Source organism: Macrotis lagotis, chromosome 4 (genome assembly GCF_037893015.1).
Source record: "Macrotis lagotis isolate mMagLag1 chromosome 4, bilby.v1.9.chrom.fasta, whole genome shotgun sequence".
NCBI lineage: Eukaryota > Metazoa > Chordata > Mammalia > Peramelemorphia > Peramelidae > Macrotis > Macrotis lagotis.
The window spans coordinates 53,978,205-53,990,981 of record NC_133661.1 but is presented as its reverse complement, the minus strand read 5'-3'; the positions used below and the strand labels follow the sequence as shown (position 1 = coordinate 53,990,981).

The following is a 12,777-nucleotide window of genomic DNA, read 5'->3' as shown; positions in this document are numbered from 1 at the left end:
CTCCTTACACTACCCTGTCCTCCTTCCCATGCCCCCTGCCCCAGTAGATGACTGCTCAGACTGGAAAAGTTTATTTGGGGACAATTATTTGAACTCCTATAATTGCAGAAGCATCTGATGGGGGGCTTGAGGGTCAGGAGCAGACTCTTCTCAACAATTACATATACTTATTGTCATGTGCTCCCTAGTCCCACCATTGCAGGGGGCAGTGAGAAGCAGAAAAAAGGAGGTCAGTCTGAGGATCTCCCTGGGATTTCTTAGAGATTGTGGTATTTCAAAATTCATATCCTTAAAACTTTACTAAGAGAAAAATAGAAAGGACCCACTTAGATGGGTTCTTTTGTCAGAGGATAGACCAAAGTCAAATTTTTGATTCTAAATCCATTAAACCATAATACCTCAAAAATAAATCCAAATATACCTAGAAGATTAGCCTGCTATAAATAACTTGAATTAACATTAGATGGAAGGACCATAGCCCTGGGACCATTCTTCCAACTTGCACTTGTAGCTTAGGGTCTTTGGAGAGCAGCTTCCCCAAATTCAAAGTAATCTGTTTTCCTAAAACTATAGGTCACAAGCCCCCTTAACCCCCAATATGTAATACAAAGAAGATGCAGTTATCTCAAAGCAGAAGTATTCACTGAAATGGCATAGTAAGAAAAGCTGTAACTAAGCCTATCCCTGATAATACTGGGGTATGGTGAACAAGTACAGAAATTGTGCATGGTGGAGTCCATATTAGGGAAACACATATACTTCTGATGTTTCAGGGCCCCTTGTGATGTGCTCTTGTGATGACCCAAAATGTACCTCCTCTTAGCTAGATATAGTGCTCCACTGCACTTTCTGAGTCTGATTTTTTTCTGGACATATGGCTGTAGACCCCAATACATCTAGCTTCTGATTTAATCTCTTGTTTAAACCACTTCCATGCTCTTTCAGAAAGAAATAGAACCCTTATCCTCAAGCCAAAGGGAAACCTGCCAAGTTCTGTTTCCCTAGAGAATCACCTTTGAAACCTGCCATCTCTTAAGCAGCAAGTCTGTGTTCCAGATAAAAAGCTCATGGTTTTCTACTTGCTTCTTTCCCATTAAAAAAAAAAAAAAAGCAGGTTTAGAAAAAACATTTAGGAAATCCTTTAGGGTGGGAGGAGTGAGATGAAATACATAATAAGCAGTGGAATCAGGATCTTGAAAAAGTCATTTCAACTTTCTAACCCTGAGTTTTTTTTTGTTTGTTTTTTTTAGGTTTTTGCAAGGCAGATGGGGTTAAGTGGCTTGCCCAAGGCCACACGGCTAGGTCATTAGGAAGTGTCTGAGACCGGATTTGAACCCAGGTACTCCTGACTTCAGGGCCGGTGCTTTATCCACTGTGCCACCAAGCCGCCCCCTGAGTTTTCTTAATCTGTTAAATGAGAAGTTTGGACAAAAAGATCCTTAGAGGGGCGGCTAGGTGGCTCAGTGGACCAAGTACAGGCCTTGGAGTCAGGAGTACCTGGGTTCAAATCCAACCTCAGACACTTAATAATTACCTAGCCGTGTGGTCTTGGGCAAGCCGCTTAACCCCATTGCTTTGAAAAATCTAAAAAAAAAATTCTTAGTCATTTTTACCAAAGGAACTAGATTATCCATACTATCCCATTCACCTCTAAATCTAAACTGAATGATCCTAAACAGTTATTGCAAACCATAGAAGACCTGTATATCAGTATGGAGAAAACCAAATCTAGATCTGTACCTAAGTTAAATTCCAGATAAATCAATAAGAGACAAACAAAAAAACAAACAAACAAAATAGTGTTATCTTGGAAGTCAATGTTAGGAGGGCTTTGGAGGTAAAAGGTACTTTCATATAATGATGATAGCAAAGCAGATTCATGCCATTCAAGGCCAGTCTTTACATAGTCATTGAAATCTATAAAATTAGATACCTTTGGTTCAGTAATTCTACTAGTTAGAATATATTCCAAAGAATATGAATCTAATTTCATTGATGAGGGCACTGCCTCCAAAAGTATAAATTGCAATCCATTTGAGCCTTCACTTCCCATGACAGGTATTCACCATAAAACATCTGTCTAACATGCTGGAGGCATTTGTCTCTTAACATTTTGACCACTTGATCTGTATATCATTCATCCTTTGTTACTTGTGAATTATATTACAGATCCTCTTGGATTATATTTTTATGTCACTTCTTGTGTGTAGGTCATTACTGGAAATATTTTTCAGCCTATGTATACTCATCATGCATCTCTCCATCATCCTTTGAATTGCTTGTAAACTTGCCAAAAGGATTTACCACAATTATGATGTTCAGTATAGAGTCCAAAGAGAAGAAGGCCTTCAGGTGGTGAGGTCCTCCATATGCTCCTTTTTGGGATTGATATTCTGCCAATTTCATTAAGCCTAGAAATTTATGGGGGGTTCTCAGTGATGTCCAAGACTATTAAAAAAATTGGCATAAGTACCCATACAGGAACAATCAGACTTTCAGACAGCAGGGGGATGGACTGCTTGTTTAGTACAGCAACAGAGTTTGTGTATTTGTGTATGGACATCCTCATATATATGATAGGCATTGCATATGGACAATAAGCTGAGCCTAGAATTGAATAATGAAAAGAGGGAACTAGAAAACATCTAGGGAAATATTTATTACATTCAACGATGCCAAGTTACTTTTGGATGAAAAAGAACCCAATCTTTTTAACTGTCATATTCTTCTATATCTATATTCTTTGATAGTCATACCTGCTTGCCTTTCTATCTAAATTTTGTTAACTCCTTATCTAATTGAATTTTATTTTTTATTTTAATTTTAATCAAATTTTTGTTTGTATGTCACTTTAATACTCTTCTACCCACCTCTTCCCATGAAGCCATTCTTTAAAACAAAAAAATAAAGAAAAAGAGTACAATAAAACAAACCAACACTATTAACTGAGTTTGACAGTATATGTAGTATAGCCACCACATCTGCAAATAGGGGAAGGGGACGCATTTTTTTTCCTTCAAATTTAATCATTGTCTTCTATATTCACTTTTTAATTCTTTCCATTTTCATTTCTGTTAGTCATTATGTTGTTTTCTTAGTTTTCCTTCACTCTGTCAATCTTCTCCTGCTTCCCTGTATTCCTCACAATGCAATAACATTCCATTAGAGAACAATGAAAAGGAAGATATCTAGGTGGACTGGACAAGTTGGGTCAGTCACTGAGAGGCTGTGTAATGGATGGCTAGGTAGGATAAGAAGAAATATGGTGTGGGGCCAGATTAGATATAGTGGGTTAGGTGAATTTGTAAGGACTCAGTAAGGACAGGTCAGACCTAGGATAGATTTCCAAAATTCAATGACTTAACTCACTCTCAGGAATGCCTGGGCTGAGATGTCTTTATTGGTGAGTGAGTTATTTTAAATTCACCTATCCCATCCCTACATGTCTTTGAATATCAGGCCTTTGTCAGATACATATGATACAAAAACTTTCTCTTAAATTACATCTTTCTTTCCCATCCTAGTCTCATTGATTTTGTTGATGCAAAAGCTTTTCCATTTCATGTAACTGAAATGATCTGGTATTTTCTTTCAGCTTTTTTGTTCTTGTTTCTGTCCCTCATTTAGATAAGAATTTTCCTTAAATCATAAATTAAAGTTACCTGAACTGGTTCTCTTCTTTTTTTTTTTTTTTTGGTTAATATTAAAGGTCTCACGTTTAATATTCAACTTGTTTATCTATTTTGACTTCATTCTTGTGTATTGTATAATGTGTTTTTCAAAGCCTAACTTCTATCAATCTGGTTTTTTTCTAGTAGTTTTTATCAAATAGAGAATTCTTTCCCCCAAGTAATTTATGATTTCAGGTTTATCAATCTCAGTATTATTAAATTCACTTATTCCCTTTTTTTCCTTATCTAGTCTGTTCTACTAATACTGCTTTTTCTCTTTTTAAAACCAGCACCAATTGACAATGAGCACTTTATGGTATAATTTAAAGTCTAGAAATGTTGTTCTCTCTCAATTCTTATTTTTTTTTATTATTTCCCGTGAGATTCTAGACCTGTTGTTCCTCCAAATGAATTTCATTATTATTTTGTCTAGATCCAGAAAGCATCTCCTGTTAATTTGGTTAGGATAAAATTGAATTAAATCAGTCAATTAATTTAGCAAGTATCGTGATTTTTTTTAATGAAGTGGCACAATCACAAACATTTCCTATTTGTCTAATTATTTGTGGCTTTTGGATCCTATTTACATATGTTTGCTCTATTAGTACAGTTTTCTCTTTACATATATTTATATTTTTAATTTCTTTTGTATTTTTATAGCTATGGTAGATAATAATGGGGAAATGAGAATTCTTTGTCTACTCCTTTACCTGTTAGAAAAGCTTCTAGTGTTTCCCTAATCCAAATTAATTTCCTTTGTATAATGTTACTTTATTAAATTTGGAATTTATTTTCTGTAGAGAGACTATCCCATATTCTTCAGAAATGGAATCCTGAAGCTTGGTGGGGAAAAAGAACATGTACCCCGACCCAAAAGATGGCCCATTACCAACATTCTGGCACCAGGAGCTCAGAACATTCCTTATTCTTTCATTACTGGTGGTCCTTACCTTGAAGAAGATGGAGAACTTAACCGTCCAGAGGTGAAAAAGTTTGACTATATACTATCTACTTGGCTTAGGATGAACAAAAGGTGACCTGAACTCAGTTGACCCCTCAGACATTTACTAGTTAACTTCTGTGTGTATCACTTCACTCCCTAAATATCTACTTAATCATAGCTAGCTCAAAATCACAAATCCATGACCCATCACCCAAGTTTAATATTTTTTTAAATGAATGAGTTGGTAAATAGAAAGGACAGCTATCTAAGTGTTTGAGCAGAGAATACAGACATGTCCTTACAGTTTCTTTTCCCATCACCATTCTTGTGAAAAATCCATGCTGCAGTCACATGCTGTATATATTTTTTGATGGGATCACTTAGCCTATGGAGGACCTTGGACAGGGATGGTGCTTCATGTTTGGCATGTGGTCTTGGCAGTTGTAGCCTGAGGCCCATAAATTGGTCATTTTCTAGGACAAAGAATTCAGAAACCAAGCAGAAACTACAAAGAAAAGAATCGTCTGGGATGTGGAAAGTCGCTGCTACCTTGATCCACCAGCTGTTATTAAGTAATGTATCTGGCTAAGATATTGAATTTTAGGAGAAACAATTCTGACTATGTTAACTTGCTTTGGTTCTCAGGGGATCTTTGCTTTGAGTTTTGTTTTTTTTTTTCCTCATCTCACAAAACTCCTGGCCTTTTAGGGCAAGGCCAAATAAAGTAGGGATTCAGGCTCAAAGAGTTCTAGCAATATTTATTGTGTATGTGTATCTCATTAATATCTCTAACTTTTGCAAGACCAAACATCATTGTTTTGGGGTATCATCTTTGTTTTGTCATCATTAGATAGGAAGTAGAGTGTCGGCATATTCTTTGTTCCTATTTTTTTTACTTAATTTAAATTTTTTAAAATTCTGAACTTACACACACACACACACACAAAGAGCATATAGTAGAATGCAAAAAGAGGATTTTCTTTGAAACCTAAGTGTTCATTCTATGTCATATTTTGAAAGGTATATAATAAATTCTACATGTTATTTTCAAAACTCTGCTTTTTTAAAAAATTTTTTATTTTTAGGTTTTTGCAAGGCAAATAGGGTTAAGTGGCTTGCCCAAGGCCACAAAGCTAGGCAATTATTCAGTGTCTGAGACCAGATTTGAACCCAGGTACTCCTGACTCCAGGGCTGGTGCTTTATCCACTGCGCCACCTAGCCGCCCCTTCATCAGAAATTCTTAAAAGTCCTTTATTCTATTAAAGCTCAATTTTTTTCTCTGTAGGAGTGTTGAGTTCTGCTTGGCAAGTTAATTTTCACTGTAAATCTTTATTTTTTGTCTTTTAGAATATGCACAATATCCTCTTCTCTAAATAGAAACTTCGAGGTCTTGTGTAATCCTGACCTGTGTTTCCTTGGTATTTGAATTGCTTAATTCTGAATGTTTGCAGTATTTTATTTTTTTTTTAATGTAGGACATTTGGATTATGAGTTATAACTTTGGACATATGGATTCCCTAGATAGTTGCCTCGTTTCAGTGGTATTTTAATTTTTTGTTCATTCTGTCTCATGAACACAGTGTACAATGATGGGAGATTGATTGAGTCAGTGGTTGATTTGTTAAATGGGAGATACATTGGTGGGGACTCAGGAACTATTGTGTAGGAGAGTTACCCCTAGAATCCTGAGTTAGTTGTAGCAATGTCCTTCTCCTAAGAATCCTCCCCCTCCCTCACCCCAGCTTCACCATCCACTGTGATTACGTTTAGTGAGTGAGCCAGCTCGTAAAGAGAGCCTAAAGAAAGGAATGAATCACTTGCTTTAAAGACTTTTTCTTTGGTCTCAATTTTAATAAAACTAACTTTACAAATCTGTCTGCTTTTTGGCTTATAGTTTTCAGAAACGAATTGCAGATTGCCGTTTCTGGCCAGTGGAGATAACAAGAATTTCTTTAGCTCCTGTGTTCAAAGGAAAATCTACAAAAGATAAGGTATGTGTTTAAGTTAATATGCTTACATGAGAAATGCTGGTATATAATATGACATGCTATAATGAGTTCATTATTCCAACTCTTAATTCTGATGCCATAGGACATTTTGAGAAGAGGACATGTTTGTCTTTCCTTGTTTCAGCTTCAAAAGAATGAGAATTTTCTATTTTACCCATAATAATTTAAATCTGTTTATCATCCATATATTTGTCTATCCCTTTTGTCTACTCTCCTGTTGGAGTAATATAATTCATAAGTTTGCTATTACATAAAATTCTTTTCATTTTCTTAATTTTTCTTCTTTCAAATACCAATGAGTTTTTCCTAATTTTGGTGTTCCAGGATTTGATAAATAAGTCTATGTTCACCTAATTCATAATGTTTTTGATTTCATAGGCCTCAGTTACAATCTCTTTTAAAAGTTCAACTTTCAAGAGTACAAAATCCGAATTTTAAGAATCTGTTTTCATGACAGGTGTTCATCCATTTCCTTGATCATCCTAAGCTGCATGAGAATTAAAAATTCATTTTTTGTTTATTAAGACATTTTAAGTGTTGACAGTAAAGATAGATTAGGAAAGAAAGCATAAGTACATGTACATAAGTACATTCCTTTCTTTAGGCTCTCTTTACGAGCTGGCTCACTCACTAAACGTAATCACAGTGGATGGTGAAGCTGGGGTGAGGGAGGGGGAGGATTCTTAGGAGAAGGACATTGCTACAACTAACTCAGGATTCTAGGGGTAACTCTCCTACACAATAGTTCCTGAGTCCCCACCAATGTATCTCCCATTTAACAAATCAACCACTGACTCAATCAATCTCCCATCATTGTACACTGTGTTCATGAGACAGAATGAACAAAAAATTAAAATACCACTGAAACGAGGCAACTATCTAGGGAACCCATATGTCCAAAGTTATAACTCATAATCCAAATGTCCTACATAAGTTGTCTTATGTACTTAATAATTTTGCTATCTCTAATATTATCTTTTTTCCTCAAGGATATGATTTTTCTCTCAACACATTCAATTTTGATCAATGTATAACATGGAAACAATGTAAAGATTGCCTTTTGGGGGGGAGGAGAGAGGGAAGGGATGGTGGGGGAAATTGTGAAATTTAAAACATTACCAAAAAAATGATAGGTAAGAGTTTTACTAATGCATTTCAGTACTTCAAGGTTTATTCCTTTAAAGCTTTCTCCTTCAAATTTCAATACAGCTTCAGTATAGTAAAAAGTTCGTAAGAGGAAATGGATAGAGCTTCTGAGTGAGACATTTTAGTTTTTCTTGAAGCTCTTGGAAGAGCTTAGACATCTTACTGTCAGAGGCAGATTTTATTCTTTTTCCTATCATTATAGAGTTATGGGATTTAGAACTGGGAAGTCCCTCAGTCATCTCATCTAATGCCTTACTTCCGAGCTGAGGAGACTGAGACTTATAATGACTTGCTCAGTATCACACAGTTTGCAAGGATTAGGGTCTCTACTGGGAATCAGTGCATGTCCTCTGGTTCTCAGGTCACCACCAGAAGCTGTTCCCCTCATTAGAAAGGCTTGTGTGATAGTCTCTTCCACTAGGCTTCATCTAAATACTCTTATTTCCTGTGTTCTTCTAAAATCATTCAGTGACCTCCCCTCATCTGTATATTTCTTGTTACCTCATGCTGCTGATCTCCCATCACCTATCCATTCATTCCCTATATTAATCAGTAAAATAGTAGAATACTATTTTGCTTATATACAAAGAAGTGTCTCAGGATGATGTTTTGTATATGCTTGTGTCTAATCTTATTTCAAATTCTAAAAATGCCTCTTTGTCCCCTTCCTTAGAAGTTGTTTATTTGTTTTATAATCTGTTAAAGTAATATAAAATTAGATGGAAAACTCCTGTATTTTTTAAAGAAAAACTAAAAGAAATAAAAACACTGCATAGTTTCCCAAATGTAATACTGCTTCTGGTAGCATTAACCTTAAATGCCATAGAAATTGAAAGAAGGCTAAACCCAGTTAGTCTGATCTAATAGATATTATCTGTAGGAAAAGAATCTCTCTCTTTCTCTCCCCCCTTCCCCCCTCCCTTTCCCCTCCTCTCCACCCCTTCCCCCCAGAATACTCTCTGCTCTTATTGATGTGAGTATTCTGTCTATGGAGCTCCTTCCACTGGCAATTTCCTTGAAGCTTCTAACCCTCACGGACCATCATCACCAGTCTAATTAAAGGCTATTATCTTTGGCTCTTGATGAATGACCAGTCCATTGTCTTTCCCAGTAATATGTTTTCTCACTGCAGCATGTAAGCATCATAGGCAACATCATAGGCAATCTATTGGCATCCATCACTTCTTTCTCCATTGAATTTTGTGTTAGTAGCATTTTGTACTCTCCGGAGCCAGTGATATTCCATAATTCATAGCCAAATACCATCACCAGGAGAATGTTGGTGTTAAAAAGTTAAATAAGCTTGGAATTGTTGAAAGAACCACTTAATTTCAAAATGAAGTCCAGTCTACACTTTTCTCCCTCATCTAGTTCTGAGCTCAACCATTTGTCCATCTACAGAGGTTATATGCCTATGGTGGTGCAGTGATTTGCCAGCTTCAGACACTTATTAGCTATGTAATTCTGGGCAAATCATTTAACTCCATTTATCTTTTTCCCCATCTGTGAAACAAGTTAGAGAAGGAAATCATAAACCTCTCCATAATTTTTGTGAAGAAAACTCCAAATGGCTCATCAGGAGTTAGACACAACTGAAATGACTGAATTGTCCCTTACAGACACAGTAACTCATAGATGATTTCTTCAATTATGTGATATCTTTTGTATGATTCTTCATTCCACTTAGTTTTTCCTGAGTGAGTGATTGATCTGATCTCTCTTGAGAAGTTATAATGCTCAATGAGGAGGAACTATAATATTTAGTGCTTAGATGCCATCAGTGTGATCAGTCGCTCACATGAGCTCATCTGGAAGACTTCTCCATCCTTAGGAAAAGACACACACCTTAGACATTAATAAAGCGGTACATTCAGAAGTGGCTAAAAGGATAGGGGAGAAGCTAGAGGTTAGGTGGTATGAAGACTGGTTGAAATAATTGAGTTGTTTAATTTGGAAAATGAAGACGTAAGGGTGATATACCATTCTCTTCAAATATTTGCATAGCTATCATAAGGAAGAGGGAATCATAAACTAGTTCTGTTTAGCTCCAGAAGGCAGAACCATGTCCAAGGGGCCTGAGGTGCAGAGTCAAAGTTAGATTTGAAGTCACGGAAAACTTGCTAAGAATTAAAATTTCCCACAATTGTCCAGAGGTGGCCCAGGGATCCCACAGGAGGCAGTGAGCACTGTCTCACTGGAGAGCTTTGAACAGAGACTCAGTGACCACTTGTCAGACATGAGTTGGACTATTGGGATCTGTTCCAACTCCAGAATTCTATGTTTGTTTATGCCTTGGGTGGTAATGATCATTAAAGGTTTGTTGAGAATGCTTTTCTCTGTGACTCCAGCTCCAGACATTTTTCCTTTGATAATGATCATGGATGACCAGGTCCATTTAAGCAATTAGCCCTAAATTAGCATTTTTTTTAGCTTCAGACTAGAGGTTTTTATTGGTTTTGTTTTTTTTTTTTTTGCAAGGCAAATGGGGTTAAGTGGCTTGTCCAAGGACACACAGCTAGGTAATTATTAAATGTCTGAGGCTGGATTTGAACTCAGGGACTCCTGACTCCAGGGCTGGTGCTCTATCCACTGCGCCACCTAGCCGCCCCACGTGTAAAAAAATTGTAACATTAATTTTCAAAAATTTTGAGTTCTTGGATCTCTCCATCCTGCTCCTCCCCTCCCCTTGAGAAACAAGCAATAGGATACTGATTATAATGTGAAGCCATGCAAAACAAAACATACAAAACCCCCTCAAAAAGTAAAAGAAGTATGCTACAATCAGCATTCAGATTTCAATAGTTGTCTCTCTGGAGGTGTATATCTTTTTTTTTTCATGAGTCCTTTGGAATTGCCTTGGATCTTTGCTTAACTTTTTTTTGTAGTTTTTGCAAGGCAATGGGGTTAAGTGGCTTGCCCAAGGCCACACAGTTAGGTAATTATTAAGTGTCTGAGGTCCCATTTGAACCCAGGTACTCCTGATTCCAAGGCCAGTGCTCTATCCACTGCGCCACCTAGCTGCCCCTTTGCTTAACTTTTTAAAAAAATATTTTAGTAATTCTATTTCAATGTAACAGGATTCCTTCATAATTCTTTATTCTTTTTTTAAATTTATTTTTATTAAAGATATTATTTGAGTTTTACATTTTCTCCCCAATCTTTCTTCCCTCCCCCCCTCCCCCCCCACAGAAAGCACTCTGTCAGTCTTTACTTTGTTTCCATGTTGTACCTTGTTCCAAATTGGGTGTGATGAGAGAGAAATCATATCCTTAAAAAGAAGAGAAGTCTAAGAGGTAACAAGATCAGAAAATAAGCTATCTGTTTTTTTTTTTTTCTAAATTAAAGGGAATAGTCCTTGTACTTTGTTCATACTCCACAGCTCCTTATCTGGATACAGATGGTACTCTCCTTTGCAGACAGGCCAAAATTGTTCCCACTAAATTAGCATTTAAAAAGGATATTTACCTCAAAGGTTTAGCAAGAATTAAAGTTAGGATGCATGGCTCCCTCATCACCTGGGACCATTCTCCCTCTTGAACCTGCACCTCAGTCCTTAGGGAATGTGGGTTTAAATTTGAAGCAGTTTACACATAGCATTCATCCCCACCAAGTCCACTTCCAAATGCAGCAGGCCAGTGAACAGGTAAGTTTACATCTCTTTACACTGCTAGGTGAGGTTAAGTAGGGCAGTTCAGGGTCTAGGCTGCTGCCTTATTCTTGTTTGACCTCCTGCACATTTCAGAAGGGATTCTAGCTCCCAGCTTGGGAGGGGGGGGGTTTACAACAATCCTTGCTGCCTCTTTTGAACATGACCAGAAGTCAAAGAAGTATGAGATTCATTTTATTTCATTTTATTTGTTTGTTTCATTGATTGGTTGATTTTGAATGTGCCCACATCTCCATAGATGACAATTCATAATCTCACCTTGTGGGTTAGCAGACTGGAGTTAGTTGCAGAATGTGGACATGGGTTCTGAATCTGGAATGAGGCCCTGCCTTTAGACATCACATCATTTGGCTTTTCATGCAGACGTGTTTTGACTATGGTGTTCCATTGGCTGGGCTCCCTTTACATTCAAGGGGGTTACCTACCAGTTATGCGGACAGCATTTCTCTCTCTTTTGGATGACTCAAAATGTTGGGAATTTTTTCCAATATTTAGATTAAATTTATCCCTTTCTAACTTCCACTTGTGACTAATTGGTTCTACTCTCTGGGACTGAACAGAAGGTCAAATCCTTCTTGTATATAATATCTCCTCAAATTCTGAAAATGGCTATCAAATATTGGAAGGTCTACCCTCACAACAGAGGGAAGAACTATGAGCAATTAATGGGAAGAAGTTATATAAAGGCAAATTCCTTCATAACCTTGTTAGCCTATGAACTAAAAGATAGTCAATGACATTGATTCATATGACTAATAGTTTCTCTGGTTTTATTCATCCAGACTGAGGATGATGGGCAGGTCTTCTTTCATGGTGTGGCATATGTTAACATGGTCCCTTTGTTGTACCCCGGTGTAAAGAAAATTCGTGGCGCTTTCCGTGTTTATCCTTACATAGATGGTCAAGTATATGAGAAGGTAAGAAATAACTTTATGATATTTATCTGTAAGTGCTTTGTTATTTAGCATTTTGAAATGAAATATGAGTTATCCTTATATCATTATGTAAAAATTCTCATGTTGCATACAAGAATGCCCATTGGACTTTTGAAAGTAGTTTTTACTCTTGGGGTATTATTATGCAATGACTTCATCATTAAAGAATCAGAATAAGACCTTAGGTACACTGAATGAGACTCTCCGTTAAGAATTGGCAGAAAGATATAAATATAAAAACAAATATAAATGAGAGGGCATGGATGATTTGCAGTCTGCAAGGATGAACACACTGATATATTGAAGTTGGAGTTATTAGACCTTAAAAATTCAGAAATAAATATATATTAATAAATATAACTATCATGGAAAAATTAGCTGATGCAATGCAATTCAATAAGCATT

At 36.6% G+C, this 12,777-nt stretch overlaps 1 protein-coding gene across 9 annotated transcripts in view; it reads left to right on the top strand.

Moving 5' to 3' along the window:
- Positions 1–12,777, top strand: part of CFAP70 (cilia and flagella associated protein 70) — an 83,995-nt gene that overhangs the window by 15,541 nt on the left and 55,677 nt on the right. For all 9 annotated transcript variants that reach the window (XR_012477789.1, XM_074232829.1, XM_074232828.1 and 6 more), the window contains 4 exons: positions 4,472–4,654; positions 5,092–5,186; positions 6,510–6,606; positions 12,220–12,354. Coding sequence is in view for 8 of the 9 variants with exons in the window: in XM_074232829.1 (XP_074088930.1) it covers positions 4,472–4,654; positions 5,092–5,186; positions 6,510–6,606; positions 12,220–12,354 (510 nt within the window). In the remaining variant the exon portion in view is untranslated. The remainder of the gene's footprint in view (positions 1–4,471; positions 4,655–5,091; positions 5,187–6,509; positions 6,607–12,219; positions 12,355–12,777) is intronic.